This window comes from Lasiodiplodia theobromae, assembly GCF_012971845.1.
Source record: "Lasiodiplodia theobromae strain AM2As chromosome Unknown scaffold_21, whole genome shotgun sequence".
Lineage (NCBI taxonomy): Eukaryota > Fungi > Ascomycota > Dothideomycetes > Botryosphaeriales > Botryosphaeriaceae > Lasiodiplodia > Lasiodiplodia theobromae.
This window is the reverse complement of record NW_023336419.1, coordinates 769,560-786,875: the sequence shown is the minus strand read 5'-3', so window position 1 is coordinate 786,875 and position 17,316 is coordinate 769,560. Positions and strand designations below refer to the sequence as shown.

Below are 17,316 nucleotides of genomic sequence, written 5' to 3'. Positions count from 1 at the left end.
CTTACGAAGCGGGAGAGCCTCACAGCCGAGACAAAGGAGCTACCTGATCACTTCTCGTGAGCACTCCAATACTTCAAACACAAGGCTGGCCCCCACTGACGTAGAATCTGTAGTTGAAGGAGACAATATGATGAGCGCATCGCTCGTCCATCCTCAAACCCAACCAGTTCGTTACTGGAAGCTTGACCAAACCAGATCTCATCTGAATTTCCAACATCGAGCTGGCAGCGGAATGCAGGATTTGACATGTCTGCATCAACAGACGTAGATCCTGAGTGGGAGCTGCCGGTTTCCCAACCCAAGCGCAAACAGCTGTTAGACTGGCTATTCGACGAGGATCAGGAGCCTCCCAAGTTCTCTCAGTGGTTTCAAAAACCCCCGTTTGATGAAAACAGTCCAAACTTTAAGCATCTCATAGAATGCAAGTATCCACAAACTGACTTAGCCTTTTGTAACCATTTTCTAACACAGCATGCGGATTTGGTAGGCACAAACGCCTCTCAAGCAGCTGAAGGACCCGCTTCGTCAGAAACTTCGAAGATCTGGACCATCAAACCTCCAGAGCAGACGCAACCTGAGTCTCCTTCCATTTGCTCTTCTGTATCGTTCGGGGACAGCGGAACCACAGCTACGGTCAACGCATACGGGCAACTCATTCAAATCACACGCTACCTCGGAGTTGGCCAGTCTGGCTTCTTTTCTGTTGATCACCAAAGAACTCCAGAGCCATGGGCCATTACACGCCGCCTTAGTGCCCTTCTTGAAGCCCGCAATGTTCCGAGAGGAGGAATAGGACTCTGGCTTGATCTTCCTGATGATGTGAGACCGGAACTGGAGTTTGCCTACAGCCGATGGCCGCAATTCACTGCCAAAATAGATGGCCTGGAAATAGTTCTACAGTATGTCATCAGTGGCGGAACGGTGATCCAGGAATATACCTTGACACGATCGCGGAGGGAACGGACCTGTGCCCTTCCGCGTTCTCGCATGAACGTTGAGGAATTTCTGATTCGAGATCTGGACTGGCAAAGCACCAACGACTTCAATGACGAAAGTCAGACGTCCGCCGCCTACCATGTAGTTCCCGGCCTCTACAATCGAGCTCTTGTTCTTGTACACGAATTTCCACCAGACGATCTGGCAGATGAGGACAATTCTGCATCATCGATTGCGGAGGTCGGAGGGGTTGAGCGAACAAAAGAAGCAAACGAAAGCTCTTCGCACTATAATGCTGACTATACCCCACCAACTCGACCGAAACTTTCACCAGCGGACGCAGAGAGTCGCATGTTTCGTACAGAGACAGAGGAAGAGATCCGAATCAGTTCAGACGAGGCTTCACAGCCGAATGGGAAAGGTGCATCTTCCAGGTCCCCTGAAGCTGTTGGTGTCATAATGGCCATGTACATCAATGGTAATGCATGGGAGATCGACGGAAATGGATGGAAAAACATGCATGGAAACGGACCTGACAGTGTTGAGTCCGTGCTGGAATCTTCCTTAGAAGAGACCGGGACAGCTCGAATTACCATGGCATATCGGCCTCAGCTAATGCATAAGACGGGAAATGGCTGGGGATGTGCCGTTATACCAGCACCGGAAGCCGATATTGCTACTGTTCTGGCCAAGACATGGGTTCAGAATTTGGAAATTTCCACCGACTCACGCCTGGATTTTGTCCTTCGGCGAAATTTGGAGCACGTCCTGTCTGTCTGCGCGGTTCCGATCCCCGATGGTCCTGTCTGGGACCACAGCTACGGCCATGAGAAAGAAATGTCCATCTCTGCAGCTAAAGAACCAACTCGCAAAAGAGACAAACTCTGGAACCTACTTTCGCCTAAAGGAAGTTTCTTAGATACCAGTCCGCAAAATCAAGACAGAGCCGGTGCAACCCAACACGTCGTAGCTCTTACGTGCGGAGATCTATCAGGCCATCATGTGGTCACTTCGGCGAGCTTGTGAGTCTTCTACAGGACAATGTTTTCCAGCTAATTCTTTCCAGCTTCGCGTTCAAATTCCTTCTTGCAATTTCTGAGCACATCAGAAGCAAATACGGCACGCAGGCAGAGGAATTACGGAGACGTATTTATGACGTCTGCGCAGGACATCTTTCCTGGGCTTTTGGGAAGACTGTTGTTCCAGAGCCTGATGATACCGGGGAGGGTTTGGAGGCTCAAACACCAGACCGATTCCGATCGAACTATTGGGTATCCGGCAGGCCAATTGCCTATTCTGTGAACTCTCGACGCCCACGCTCGAGGACATTGATGAATACGCCTTTCCAGTTCCTCAAGGTCATCGAGTTCTCCAAAGTCTTCTCGCCATATTTGACCCAAAGAGGTATTGATCCTGACGATTACACCCGCATTCTGCTCAAGGACCATATAAAACCCTGGGTCAGCGCCCTGAGACGCGACAATCGATGGACTCACTTTGCGTTCAAAAGATCGATCGAGGAAGGTGTTGCAGTCTATCGTCTTGAAGACCATGTGTGGATCTGGGAGGCCTTAAAAGGACTTGAAGGAGTTGGGTTGTCAGACGAATTGGCTCCCGACTCGTACCTCGGACAAGTGGAAGAAGAAACCACGATGCGGTTCTCGTCAGCGTCTGCCCAAACGAATATCCTCAGAAGGTTCTCAACAGATAATCCGATTTCTGGGAGACGTATGCTTGCGACGACACGCTCGGCCAGAGAAAGCAGGTTTCTGTTCCATGCGCGCGACACTTCTCTTTTCTACGCAATGTCGCACGATTTCTTCAACGCTGATTCCCGACTTCCCCTTTGGAAAGAAACTGTCGAGGCGCAGAGATACCATGATCACAACAACAGCGAGGAGGATTGGGATAATCCTCTGCGTTACGGGCTAGCATTGATTATGGCGTCAAAGAGCCAGCGGCTGAACAATCTGCGACGAGCACGCGACATCTTTCGAAACGCCACCGAAGTATTATTCAGAAGCTGCTTCCCTTCCGGAATTTTTGCTGGAGAACTGGATGATACGACGAAGAAGCCTGTGACTCTCTCTGATGTACGATATCGAGACTTTTACTGGCATGTCGGCTTTGAGATCCCGTTCCTCTTGTTGCTGTACGGACGGGAGCGACTGGAACACCCAGAACAGGTCCCACAGGATAGTCCGCTGGAGTCGAAGGATGATTGGAAGTCAGACTTCCTCGTGCCAAAGACTCCGGGCCCCCAGCAGATGTTCATCATAATGCAACCTGGCGAAGGTTGGCCTTTGCAACAAGGAAAGCCGTCGTCTGAGATCAAAGGGCTAGGGGAGATTCCCCGCTTTTTGACAGATCCACGGCTATCTGCTGGCGCGTTAAGGATGAAAAAGACCATGCCGTTCAATAATGTTATCGACCAGAAAAGCATAGTTGAATTGGCAGACGAGTGGCTCTATAGCTACCCAGAGTTTCTGGATTTTGACCCGGAGATCAGACCAATCCAGAGACATGTGGATGAATTGGAAAAGGCCTTTCCCAGATCGGACTCCATGCTTGCTGCTGCTGTGAGAGACAGAGACAGATATGACCAATCCTGGCCGCTGGGAGATCTGTTCAGCAAGGTTGCTGGGGCCATTGATGTACCTCGGTCTAAGCATACCAGGAGGGGAAAGACACAATACCAGACGGCATCCTTGCACTTGAAGTCTATGCGAAACTTTTTGGCCGATATCGATGGCCGAAGGACTGCACAAGATGCAAAGAAACGGCTCATCTGGATGCCTTTGGCTAACAAGGAGTCTGCCGCGCTTCTCTGTTACCTGTCGACCCCAGGATCTCAGAGGGAACCACTATCTGATTTCTTTGACCGACATATGAATTGGGAAAAGTACTTCTTTGAGGATACAGTAGCATTCCGGAACAGCTGGGAAACTGAGTTCCACCTCTCATTTTACCAGCTTTTCAGCGCAAAGGATCAACAACGGGCTTCTGGATTCGACACCACGGAATTTCCGCAGATAGGACGCAAGAGGATTGGTCGAGCTGCAATGGGGTTTAGGTTTGTAGGTGACTTTTTCGACCGTTACTGGACCTGCCACGTCGTAGAGATTCATCCAGCCAAATCCCTCGATGATCACATCAGCCCAATTACCTCAAAGAGCCTTCCGGAGACCTCGCAAGATCATTGGAAGCAACGCAAAGTGTTGGAGCTTGTTCTCTTTGACAGAATGCTCGACGAAATAACCACCTCAACGAAAGAGATACTGGATGAAACAAGAAAGGAGCTAGGGATTCAAGATGGTACCTTGACGTTCGGAATACCCGGAAGCAAAGAATATTGGTCGTCTTCGAGTAACTGGCAGAGATTCCACCACATCTTGCAGGAAGTGGAAGAAGATCTTGGCGCCATCCTGGAAGAAGTACAGAATTGGAACAATCGAGAAACAGCGCGTGGTCAGCAACAGCCGCGATGGACGAAAGAAGACGAACGCAAATATCGACACACAATCAACAAGGTCCTCGGGCACAATGAACGGCACATCAGAAAGCTGAGAAGCTACCTGGCGAGCATACAAGCCTGGAAATCATCACTTGAGAGGACGCAAGAATCATTTCGAAATGACGTCAACCTTCTTGGAGCAGAGAAGGTACGGATATTCACAGTTGTCACTGTGGTGTTCCTTCCTTTGAGCTTCGCTGCCAGCATATTCAGCATGAATGGAGCCCCTGAGAAACCAGTGTGGACACAAATGGCGGTCACTGCTGCAATCGCTCTTGTTGTCACCTGTCTGATGATCCTCGGTGCGGACTCAACCGCAAGGATGTATGAGCGTACGATTGGAGCAGCCATCGAAGCGGTTGCCTGTGATATCGAACAATGGCGGAGGGCACGTTCAAAATCAATCATCCACAGAAGTATCCTTGCACGAACCATGATTCCGAAACAAGCATTAGCTACACCCCCGAAGCCTAGAGAAACGGGACACACTGCATGGCTCTTAGCGTATTTTGGTGCACGTTTGAGAGTGGCGTGGTTTTGGGTGGCTTATGTGGCATTCGAGTATCCCGGCATCCAAATCAGCGAGGTGTACTATGCTTTGAGAAGCATGAGACCCGACCATCGGCCGAAGAGGGGGGCTTCAATTACAACACAGCGCGACTCGGCCAATCCATTTGCCTACGAAGTCTCGCGCGAACCCGGACGCAATCTACCGGGGTACGGTATCGCCCAGGAAGATCCAGAACGGCAGATACAAATAATTCTATATGAGAAAAATCACCGCAGGAATGCTCTGTACCGCGTTCGAAAAGTATGCAAACTGGGAATACGGTTTGCATGGGCAACATTGCTATTTCCAATTTTTCTGTTCTCGTCCCTCGTCCGCTTTCTATTCTTTAACATTTCTGATATAATCTATCTCATTCAATGTAAGTCTGGTCAGCAGTTCTTCCCGCAGGGTTATGGCCTGCTAACCTGTTAAACAGATCGAGAGCGCCGTACACTACCTCTCTCGGATCTTTCGGACAACAGACTGAAGAATTCAAAGGATGAATTTTCGGAAGTGAATCCCTCTGAAGTTCGCCCAGCACAGACTACGCTGCAGTCGTTCCTCAAAACCCCCACCAGAGGACGTGCATTTGCCCAAAGTCAACGAAGGGAGAACGAAATAATGCAGCAGCAAAACATCAGTGACGTTCCTTTGGACCAAGGAAGAAGGATCCAAGACTACATTGAGCCAATAGAGATGCTGGAGAACGCAAACATTGAATCTTGGGCGAAGTAAAGAATTGAATAACCCCAATCCGGCGACACTCCTTTTATCTTGTTCTCTTTTTTGCACTCATTTTTCTGAGGAGTAGGTCAGGTGTGAAATATCATCATCCCTATCTCTAGTTATCAATCCATTTCCTGGCAGTCAAGTTACGGGAAATGCTACCTCGGGGAGCTTTCTAGCCCTTGTGAGGAAACTTTGAGAATTTCAGAGAGACCAATGGATAAAGACCTTTCAAGCGTACAATCTTCCGGGCAGAGGTCTCTCTAAGCGTTCATTTGCAAAAGCGCAGTGCTCAACTCCAGAATGCGCGTCGTCAGGGTGCTTCGGGATCACTCCCCACATGAGCGGCTCAAGCTCCGACGTCCCATCAGGCACATGACAAGCAGCCGAGATGGCGACACTGCAGCTTCCAGCCAGTGGCATGCCCGGCTTGAGCTTCTGCATCCCTAGAGCAACCGCAAAGAGAGCAAGAAGGAGCCCTCCCGTGCAGGTGAAAATCATGCCAAACGGAGAGTAGCCGCAAGTCGTAACGTTTCCGATGTTGGACGGCAGACCGCGGGCGTCCAATCCGTCAACTTTGGCAAGAAAAATACTCTGTGATACGAGCCAGTGCAGCAGGCTAGAGAGGATGGTCAGAGGGAGGCCGAAGCGGTAGGGAATCTGGAGGAAGTAGGTGGACCGCTGGGCGCCGCGCGGCTCAGACACGCGGAGGGTGCGACTGTCGCTCGCAAACTTGCTCCATTCGAAGGCCAAGAGCATGTTGGTGCACAGGCCGTTGAAGACGAGGTATATGGATGACAGCAGTGCTTGCGGTAAGTTGGCAATGAGCACCGTTCCTGTGACGGCTGAGTCACCGGTGGTTGGGATTGCCCAGCCCTGAATTAGGGTGGCGGAATGGATTTTGCCCAGTCCAAGTTTCCAGAGATATCTCAAGTCACTGTCTCCGCGGCGACGGAGATCAGAGATGGCGTAGATCAAGAGCGCCAGGATGACTCCAATACCGACAATGACCCTGGAGACTGTGAGTGGTAGAATGAGGGGTGTGCTGGATATGACTTACATGAGTAAACTTGACAGCCACCTTCTCTTGCTTGCTGCTTTATACCACCGAACGCCCCCCGGTTTGTAAGTATCAGGAGACTTGATCAAATCTTCTCTCTGCCTTTTCCAATGCTGGTTGTCGACCATGCCTCTGCTGACCAGACAAAGGCCTCGCGTAGAATCATCAGGCTCTTCGATGAATGTTGCGACGGCGTCTCCGACCGTGATCAGAGGCTTGTCTTTAATTCGGAGGACTACGAGAGCTATGCAAGAGACCTTGATTAGATTAAAGATAATCACGACAGTCAAGAGCGTCAAGCTGACGTTGAAGCTGCACTGCGGTTCAACTCTTTCGCTGAGACAATACTCGATGGGCAATCCGTATACGGTCCAGGAACGTGCATCTGCTCTCAAGTCCGAGAGATGGCCGCTGCACATGTCTGTGCTGGTGTATCGATCGTGTGAGCAGATCCAGTAGTAAGCATCAGGTCGGTTAATCCCAGACGTGGCAATGACTTCGTTGGCGTATGTTCCTACGCCTATGAGAGATGATTTGGTAAAACAACTAAGGAACATGGGGCCGAGAGGTATGGACGGTAGCTCCGTGAAGTAGTAGTCGTCGCAGGCTTTGGTGTGATTCACACTGTTGTGTTCTCCGGGACCTCCCAGTCCGCCAACGTCCGTGTTCGTCCATGACATTGTCCGATTGGCGTCATCCGATACGACCAGGATCAAGTTGCGTCTGTCTGAAATGAAGTCTTCGCCATACCGTTGCATGCAGTCTGAATTGTTTAGACGCTCAAACAATGGCGCATTTCTCTGGATGAGGGAGGGGTTCGAGGAATATGTCAAATAGTACTTGGTATAATCGCTCCAACCCCCACTCTTATTGGCAGACGAATGATAAATGTCGGGAAATAAATTCAGGTCGTAATCATCGCCTTTTTCGAAGCCGCTGGTCGCAAAATAGACATCGTACGCATTTATGCCAAGGGAGGTGAAGAAAGTCGAATTGTAGCTTTTATCTTCATTAGTTCGACAACTACTCATTGGAACAAGAGATAACCTACATGAGATGAAGAGGAACAGAGGATAATCCAAGGGTCAACCATGCATATAGCTTGGCTTTCTTGATGTGCTTGAGATTAGAGATACTCTGTACTCCGATATCAAGCCAAGCACCCTTCTCGTGCGCTCTGTCTATATCTCTCCTGGTGGGAGCACAGACAATTTGCATACAGTAATTGCTGGCGCCGAGCAGGAGAGTGCTGACAATGTTGATGCCCAAGTGAACGACGAGTCCCAAGTTATCGACAGTTGTACATTTTCCGGTGTAAATTGGTGCTATTGTTCGACGTGTATCCGCGGTGACGAGTCCAAACCCATGAAAGAATGGCGACTGCGACGTTGATTGTGAGAACACAAGAAGACATGATAACCGCGAGCAGGGCCCCGAAACGCCAACCCTTCGGGAGCCTGGTTTTGATGATTGAGTTGAGATACTTTCCAACTCTCTCCTTGAGATTTTTAGGCGCCTGGTTGTCCCGTGATTCCTGTGGATCGAGGGTTCCGGGGCTGGATGTGAGCAATGAGGTGCGCAGGTCTTGAGATGTACGACGATCGGTGCGCAAGGCGGGTCTGGAACTCTGGGCAATGTCCTCTGACACTCTTTCTGCTGCATCGTTTCTCTCCGACATTGGGGGTGGCGCATACGTGTAGAGCGACTCCAAAGGGACTAAACTGAGGCTGTACTTCTCAGTCTACTTCACAATCACAAGCTCGGGGTAGTTCACCAACCTTGATCCAATATCGTTCATGTTGATTGGTTTTTTTAAGAGAAATCTCTGGATATTGAGTTTAAGTATTGCAACATCAGAGATACTTTCTGGAAAGAACGATCATATAGAAATAAGCCAGGGCTCAGCCTCATGTGTCTGCTGGTAAATGGCTGGATTACGTTGGCACTCACTAAAGATGGAACGGCAGAAAAGCGACAGGTGGTAAGCTCAAGTCTGTGTACAATAGCCGCAGTGATCTGCTGTGTACCATTGTTGCCTTGGGTTGTGTAAAACTTCCAAAGTATTCTGTGAAACATTTAATGCTGTCTGTGCACTCTCGAGTATGATCACAGCCTTGCCACACCAGCACAGCGAGGCTTAGATCGGCATCCATCCCGGCTACCAATGATACGCGAGGTATCAATGATATCATCGCTACCCTCAGATAGAACTCAGTGGATGAAGGGGGAAGTTCGGTTACACATACAACTCCTGCATATGCAGGAGACTTTGCGGCATAGCACAGCTGAAAGACATTACAAATTTATTAATAGCCCTTAAAACTTTGTAAATTCAAAAGAGAGGTTAACGGAATATGCACTTTCGTCCTCGAATACGCTAAATGATATTCTGAATGTGCCACATCTTTATTCCGCGAAAAGAACATATTCAAGTCGATTCAACGACTGGTGAATTTGGGGGCTCGGCCGCGCGAGAGTCACAGCGTCACAGCCTAGCATTCCTACAGACCGTTATTATCATCTCATAGGCTCGTGGAACGATATAATTTTAGCCTCTTGCATCACAAAAACGCGATTGTCGATCGGATGTGCAATTTGCGCCTAATGCAAGGGATGGATCGAGACGACTATTAAAAGAATTATTCACTTAATACCAGAAGTCATGAATACTGATCCGAGAGTCGTCCAATCCGGCAGTCTGGTTGATACGGGAAACTCAAACTTGATTAGTTGACTCATGCTGGCGAAGAAAAGGCTCGCCCTTGTTGTGGTCGTGGACAAGCGCTTGCAGTTGATTGGTGGATCCGGCATTTAAGTCTATGATATTGTCAAAAAAATAAGTTGCCGCCCGGGTGTATTTTTGATAGCTGGTATAGCGTATGGCATTTCGATTGCGCATTATCCAAAGATGTTCTCTGTTTATTTGCTCTATGCTTCGAAACATGGTATAGAATCATTGTTAAGTAAACTACGAATGTTATTCATCGCTTTCCACGCCTTCTTCCCCATACAGCCCTTCATCGAGAAGGTAGGCTTCCCTAATGTCTTCCAACGATTCCTCGACTAAAACGTTTCTGTTGTTGTGGTGTAGCGCAACCTCAATCGAATATGAGTTTTGATAGACATCCGATGAACCAGTCATCTTTGAAAGCTCGCAAGATTCGTGATCTCCGGGAATGGCTAGATCTGATGATCTGCAACTGAGGCCTTCTGGAACGATATCTCCAATATTCATTTGCCGGAGGCGGACGAGCCGAGAACGCCTTGTGAGTCGAAGCAGGGCAGAAGTTGAACAGCTACCCATGTATGATTTAATAAAGCCTGTCGATCTATATCGCAGAGCCCATGTACTCCGCAGATCTCTTGTTCGAGAACCTGTTGACCGCAAATTTGAAAATTCTGCCAGCGCCAGACCAGCTGTGCGCGGCCGTCTGAGCAATGCTAGAGGCTGAAAAGCGTTGGGCAAGGCGTACTTACCACGGCCAGCTGGACCTCAGGACCTACCTTTCTTCTCCTACGTCCGTTCGCCAAGTGACGCAAGCTGCGACGTACACAAGCGTTCTTTCTTGACTTACGTCACAGGCTTTGGATGTTGTAGTTGTGCCTTGAGATGCGCGCTTCAGGCGGTATCAAAGCGCTACGGGCGGCAGATGAAGCAAAACCGACAACGTTTCAACCACCAGATTCCTGCCAACTCCAGCCGAGCCGCATTTCTGCAGTACGGCGTATGCCGACGGGCGTTTCAAAGGTCAGCCATTGTGGTCTTGGCTCAGCTGCCGATTCGTGGCGCGTGACTATCCGGATTTACAAGCCAGGGGATATCCGGCCGGCGTTCAAGGCCCACTGTTGCCAGCGCATTTTTTTTATGGATGTACGATCGTCACCATTTGCACGAGCAAGAAGTGGAACGGGCACAGTCAGGACTGCTTTCGGGGAAATGCAGGAGCCGGGCGTGTCGCCAGACAAGAGCCCAGCGGGACACCCGACTCCTCCGAAAAGCAGGACTTTCATTTCAGAGAGGGGGGTTTTCTAAGCGTCAGAACTAAAATGTAGTGGTGATTATCGTCATCGTCATCATCCATCAGGTATACCTTGGGCAATTTGTTCTCTTGGTTCAGTTTTCAAGATGGCTGTCTCAATCGCCGCGGATCAGGCCAGCGAGCATCTGCTTAAAGGTGCGCGGCTCCCGGTGTTCGTAGAGGGGCTTGTGCTCGTCGTGCACGCTGTGGTCGTGCTCGTAGTCGACGTGGACAAAGGCGCGCTCGACATCGGCCAGGCCTTCGAGCTTGCGCTGCAGCGTCTGGCTGACATCGTGCGAATCGCGCAGGCAGATCTCCGGGTCCATGACGATGTCGACTTCGACGTAGAGACGCTCACCGGCGTGGTAGGCGCGGCACTGGGTATGGGGTTAGCAGAAAGCAGTTTGAGGTTGGGGAGAATAAGACGTACCGTGTCGACCTTGCTGATGCGGGGGTCGTGGGTCATGGTCACGTAGATGACCTTGTTGATAAACTCGCGCGAAGCCGACTTGCCGACAAGCAGCCAGACCTGGTCGAAGGCCTGCGAGACCCAGGAGAAGAGGATGAGCAGGCCGATGCACATGGCACCGACGGGGTCGAGGTACCAGACCAGGCGCTCGCCGACGATGGACATAGTCAGGCCGAAGACATTGACGACGAGGTCGTTGCGGTGGTCGATGAAGAAGACGTGGGCGGCGGGGTAGCGGCGGTAGACGTAGCAGTAGCAGAACAGGCAGAACTTGGCGCCGATGGCAAGAGCGACGCACACCAGCGGCACAATCTTCAGGTGGCCGTCGGTGCGCTCGCCCTCGCCCAGCGCGCGCGCCGACTCGACAATCAGCTGCACGGCGACGGTCGTCATCAGCGCGCAGAACAGGATGATGCCGACCGTCTCGATGCGGCGGCGGCCCACGGGGTACTTGACCGGGTTGGGCTTGTTGGCCAGGCGCGACGTGATCAGCATGACAATCGACGACACCAGGTCCATGAAGGCGTCGGCGGCCGTGGCGAACAGCGACAGCGAGCCGGTGCTGACGGCGGCGAACAGCTGGATGCAGAACAGGCAGAAGTTGACGACGAAGGAGGCGTTGACGGCGAACTTGACCTTGCCGCCGTTCTTGGTCTGGTCCTCCTCGTGCAGCCGCTCCTCGTCGGCGCTCTGCAGCAGCTCGTCGATCAGCTCGTTCTGCTTCTCGTAGAACGACTCGACCTTGCGCGCCCGCGACCGCTGCCACAGCCCGCGCGTCGCCCGGATCTCTGGCCGCGACACGGCTTCGTTCTTGAGCGCCGCCAGCCCGAACGGGTCCGGCCCGTAGTGGTCCGTCACTCCGATTGATGCTTCCTCTTGCGCAATGGCGTCGCCGGTTTGCCGTGGCTCCAGGTTGACCTTGCTGCGGGAGCTATCGACCGACTGGCGGCTGGGCGAGCTGGGTGACGGCTCACCTCCGCTGTAAGCAGGGGTGGCCTGTTGGATTTCTGGTTGGACGACCTGCTTTTCGTCGGATCCAGGCACAGGCTCAGCAGGGAGCTGAGTCTGGACGGGGCTTGCAGGCACGGCGACCAGAGCGTGTTGCGCGCTCACTTGGCGGACGTGTTGAGCGGCGGCGGCATGCTCCGACGCCTCGGATGCCCTTCTCTCGAGAATTCGCACCATGGATCGCACACTTTCATGCTCAGAGCCTGCTCGAGGTCTTTGGCTGCCCTGGCCAGGGATCGGAGAGCTGTCGTTCTTGTCCGGAGTCATTGCTGATGTGGTGGATGACTCGAAGGCTTGGGCTCAGGAACGAAGCTTGAGAGGACGAAGCTTGGGAAGGCGAAGCTTAGAAGAAGAGCTGAGGAGGGCCGAGAGCAAATAAGAGGACCAGCGAAATGGGCAAGGAAGCTTGGATCAGAGGCGAAGAGTCTTGGAGCTCCGGTTAGCACGGATGCGTCGTCCTTGGCATCACTGGGCATGCAAAAGAGGCCACAGACGAGCACCACAAGACGGGCGAAGCTGCAATTATAACGCCTACACGTAGCGCATCTTGATAACGCCGAGCGGGGTGCGCCGCAAGCATTGAGGAGGATCTGGCGACGGAGCTTCAGCGCATTGACGAGCCTCTTGGCCGACATCACCTGGCCGGGGTTGCACACCGTGTCTATTTATCTGGCCTGGTTTCATTCGTCCGCCCATCTGCGCATAAAGCACTTTCCGCTTCAGATTGACCCCCGGCGATCTAGAACTGTTTGCACTGCCCCCGTCCACCGCAAGGTTGACTTCACACCACGCGGGGCAGACATAGAGCCACCGGTCAGCTTGCACTATGCTCATCAGTGAAACACCTATCTAGAAACGGCCTGCCCAACTATATCGACCCTGCCCGATAATGAGTGCTTATCGCACTCATGACGGCACGTGCACCGCCTGTCAATCACTTTACTGCGGGCCGAATCTGTGAGGGGCTGAAAGTTTTGCTGGCAACTAATGCGGGGAACACCCCAACCACTGCGAGAACTCTTTTTCTTTCTCGTTCGATATGCAAATCTCGTTTAAGTTGAGAGCATAGCTGTCCTAGTCATGTGCTCATAATGACGATTCAGCAACAGTTGTGGTGGCTCCTGTTACAATCAAACATCTATTCATACTCGCTAGAGAATAAGCATGAGAGAAACCTTAATGGTAAACTTTACAGAGCGTATTTCATGGCCAATAGAATATGCTGCTGCAGGTACAATAGGTACATACACACTGTAAGCCTTGGTGATTATGCCATGGAACTAATAGAGCGTGCGGCTCCGTTTGTGCATATTAAAAAAAAAAAGCGGATACACTGTATCCGATGGATACGAGTCCGTGCGAAGGAGGGGCATGAAGTCGCCAATACCTTCCGGACCGTAGATCTGACAGTGGAAGTTTGCAAGAATAATCGACTTGAATTTTGACGGTACTGATTAGCTGTCCATGAGCCGAAAGTTCGGTCAGCCAACTATATTCTCACCACCACACGTCAGCGCGGGAACTCACCCAGCAGACTGTGTAATACCCCTTGGCTTACCCGCCTTTCTCATCAAATGCGCATTCGCGCATCAGTCTAGCTCGATATCCACCTGTTACTCGACACCGCATGCCCTCACTGGCATAGTTGCTCGCTAAGAGCATGCTCTTCAGCTTATTCATCTTCCATTGTGCCCTGCACGTAGCTAGCTAGAACTGGATGATGTGAGCCCAGCTTATATCAGACGGCAGGCGGGTGCGGGAAACCACGTTCACACCAAGGCTGCATCTGGGCAAAAGATCCGCACGTAGCGCGGGCCTGCTAGATTGTTTATACGAATACTTTAGCAGCTTCTTGTAGATGGAGGGGAAGTCGCCGGCCCGCACGGTACTTTGATCCATATCGACAACGAAAGAGACATTTGACTTCTTCTGACGTTCCAAAATAAATCGAACTCTTTTGTTGAGAGACAGCGAAACAATGCTGGTTTGCTCTTCTTCCTTGTTCCTTTCTTTCTTTTTTCTTTTTTAGAAAAGTTTGATCGGCTTCAGGTTGTGGCATTTGAGTTCGCGCGTGTGCCGAGTAGCTTTGAATTCGTTGAGGACATGGTGGGTGTTGCCACTGAGTTGCTTAGCAGGCAAGTAGGCAAGTGAGATCAAGACGGGATCGATGATGACTTCTTCGCATTTGGGTATTTGAAGGGCGGCAAACTCTTCAGGAATGGCAAACTGGGAGAGCCGATGGCCGGACTGAATTCTTTTTCCCTTGCATCGGGACAGAGCACGTCAATTCCATTGAGTTACTGCATGGATATGAAACATGTGGCATCCTGGTCGGGTGCATGTTCTAGCCTATGGGAGGAGCGAAGGGGCCGGCTTGCGGAGAACCTTGACCACCACAAGTAGTCACGGCCCCAACATTCCGAGCTCGCCAAGAGGCTCGTGCAACTGCTTGTTAAACCCTACAGCGACTGCAACTCGCCCTGGTTCTCCAATAGTCGCCATGCACTTCGGCTGCGCGCCGTACGTGATTGGCCCGACAATTTTCGATGATAGGGCGTTGGAGAACCGAACACCCTTTCCGTCGGATCGCCATGCCGACTGGCGTCGGCTTCCCGACGCCCCTTGACAGCTTAAGCCCTGCCGCCCTACGGTTTATTCATCCTTAGTGACAGGGCGCACGGCGCCTCCCTCCGGGACAGCACACCTTCGGACACAGTCAGCGTCAGCCGAAGTCAGCTCAACATCCGTGATAGGCTGCGCTGAAGAAGCCAGAGCGTTGATCATTTCCGATACTTTGGTCTTACACCAAGCCATCTCTGCCGTGTGTGGTTCTGATAGGTCCATCATGCACACTATCTCGACCCTTTCGGTGAACCTCAAGATGAAACTTTTCCGACTATACCTGGTGGCTTTCAGCTTTTCTTATTCGCCTCGTCTATTTATTCAAGATATGACTGATGCTTCTTGGCTCTCATCATAAATTCTCCCAGTCGCCCCAGGCCGTCCGCGGCAAGCACTCTTCTTGGTACCAGGTCTCTCTTTACACCAGAGCTTTCTGCCATGGCTTCCTCAGCAGAGAAGCAAACGTCGACCAGGCTCAACGCCCCGGCGCCGTCGGAGCTTGAGCGCGGCCTGTCAACCTCCAACTCAGAGGAGCTCATCCTCGGCAAGGACGGGACCGTACTTATCCCTCAGCCTTCTTCAAGCCCAGATGATCCCCTAAATTGGAGCTGGACCAAGAAGCACATTGTGCTCTGTGCCCTGATCCCTGGTTGTCTTTTGTCCGATTGGGCTTTGACCTGGGGCTCTGTCGTCTTCCAGTTGCAAGCCCCAGAATGGTGCGTAACCATATCTCCCACCAAGACGTGCAACTAATGTGATGTTGCAGGCACATGTCTGTGCAGGCGGTTTCTCAGTCTATGAGCCCTGGAATATTCATGCAAGGACCGGGTGGTATTTTCGCGGTGCCCTTGTGTCAGCGCTACGGACGGTAATAAAAGCGACCCTCACTTCAGGAAAGTCACTGACATAACTTATCAGACTTCCGGTTCTGTTCTGGTCCCAGCTCCTGTCCCTCATTGTTACCATCGGGGCTACCTTCGCCGACAGCTATGCTTCTTTCACGGCGATGCGCACGCTGCAGGGCTTTTTTGGTGCTGCGCCTCAAGTTATTGGCTTGTCCATCATTCACGATATGTTCTTCTTCCATGAACGGGCTCGGAAGGTCAACATCTGGGCTGCGTCATTCCTGATCGGGCCGTACTTGGGTCCCTTCTTCTCCAGCTTGCTCATCTTAAAGCTGAACTGGCGCCAGGACTTTGGCGTCCTCGCCGGATTCTACGGGCTGAGTCTGCTGATGGTCGTGTTGCTCGGAGATGAGACTCTTTACGAAAGAAACGCGTCGGAGAAGCCCAAGGACAGGTCGATGCTCCGCCATATTTCTCTTCTCCTCGGCATTGAAGGTGCACGCGTGAAAGGCCGTCCGGGCCTCTGGACTGTCACCAAGCACCAGTACTCGCTGCTTGCTCGGCCTTACCTGTTTGCTCCAAGTAAGTCAGCATATTTCGATTGAAAGTCTCCAGCTGACGACCCGTTCAGCCGCCCTTTTCGTCATGCCCCTCACCATGTGGACGATCGGCCTCGTGTCCACAATCTCGCAATTTGTGCTTCCACCAGTCCAAGCTGGCGGCTACGGCTTCTCGTATGTCTCGCTGGCCATGATCCATTTCGCCCCGATGATCGGCACCGTCGCGGCTGAGCTCTGGGGCCACTGGTTCAACGATTTCATCGCCACTCGCTACATGAAGAGCCACGGCGGCACGCACTCGCCCGAGAACCGTCTGAACGGTGTCTACATCCCCGTAATCATCGGCGTAGGCGGACTGGTCCTCTTTGGCGAAACACTGCAACACCACCTGAGCTGGGTCGGTCTTGCATTCGGATGGGTAAGTGGCTTTCTCCGTCGGTAGAATGTTTAACCCCCTTGCTGTACGACGCGGGGATCAGAAGAAGAAAAGACTGCTAGAAAAGACCACTAACACGGATCGGGGCAGGGAATGACCTGTTTCGCGACGCTGGGCGGCATGACGGCCATCTCGGCGTACGTGCTCGACTGCTTCCCGCACCACGCCGCGCTGGCCTCGGCCTGGATCAACTTCTGGCGCGTCGTCGGCGGCTTCACCGTGCTCTACTTTCAGCTGGACTGGGTGCACCTCAACGGCCCCGCCGTCACCTTTGGCTGCCAGGCCGCCATCATCGCCGGCGCCACCATCATCGGCGTTATCCCTACCCAGTTCTGGGGCAAGCTCTGGAGAGCCAAGTGGCCGGCACCCGTACCGGAGAATTAGGGGAAAGATATGCTACCAGGTGCGAGGGTTGTGAAATCCGTGGTTTCGGGTAATAAATGTGATAGGTCGCGAATATGTGGGTGGGTTAAGACCACATGGAGTAATCCGAATCCAGGGTTACACGGATGCGGGCCTGGGAGTCTGCGCGGAAATTAATCCTCCTACCGACACGACCGTATGTAGAGAC

General features: G+C 52.0%; 3 protein-coding genes across 3 annotated transcripts; 1 reads left to right on the top strand and 2 right to left on the bottom strand.

Annotated features, from left to right (window-relative positions):
• Window positions 1-5,957: 5,957 nt before the first annotated feature.
• On the bottom strand, window positions 5,958-7,205 carry LTHEOB_7278 (uncharacterized protein; the record flags this gene model as incomplete). Its single annotated transcript, XM_035516626.1, has 2 exons — window positions 5,958-6,738; window positions 6,787-7,205. The coding sequence occupies 2 exons, from the start codon at window positions 7,203-7,205 to the stop codon at window positions 5,958-5,960; spliced, it is 1,200 nt and encodes a 399-aa protein (XP_035371725.1).
• Window positions 7,206-10,921: 3,716 nt separating this feature from the next.
• On the bottom strand, window positions 10,922-12,549 carry LTHEOB_7277 (Cation efflux family protein; the record flags this gene model as incomplete). Its single annotated transcript, XM_035516625.1, has 2 exons — window positions 10,922-11,182; window positions 11,236-12,549. 2 exons carry the CDS (start codon window positions 12,547-12,549, stop codon window positions 10,922-10,924), a joined length of 1,575 nt encoding a protein of 524 aa, XP_035371724.1.
• A 2,793-nt stretch (window positions 12,550-15,342) lies between these two features.
• On the top strand, window positions 15,343-17,129 carry LTHEOB_7276 (MFS transporter; the record flags this gene model as incomplete). Its single annotated transcript, XM_035516624.1, has 5 exons — window positions 15,343-15,620; window positions 15,671-15,772; window positions 15,823-16,331; window positions 16,381-16,727; window positions 16,836-17,129. 5 exons carry the CDS (start codon window positions 15,343-15,345, stop codon window positions 17,127-17,129), a joined length of 1,530 nt encoding a protein of 509 aa, XP_035371723.1.
• Between the last annotated feature and the right edge of the window lie 187 nt (window positions 17,130-17,316).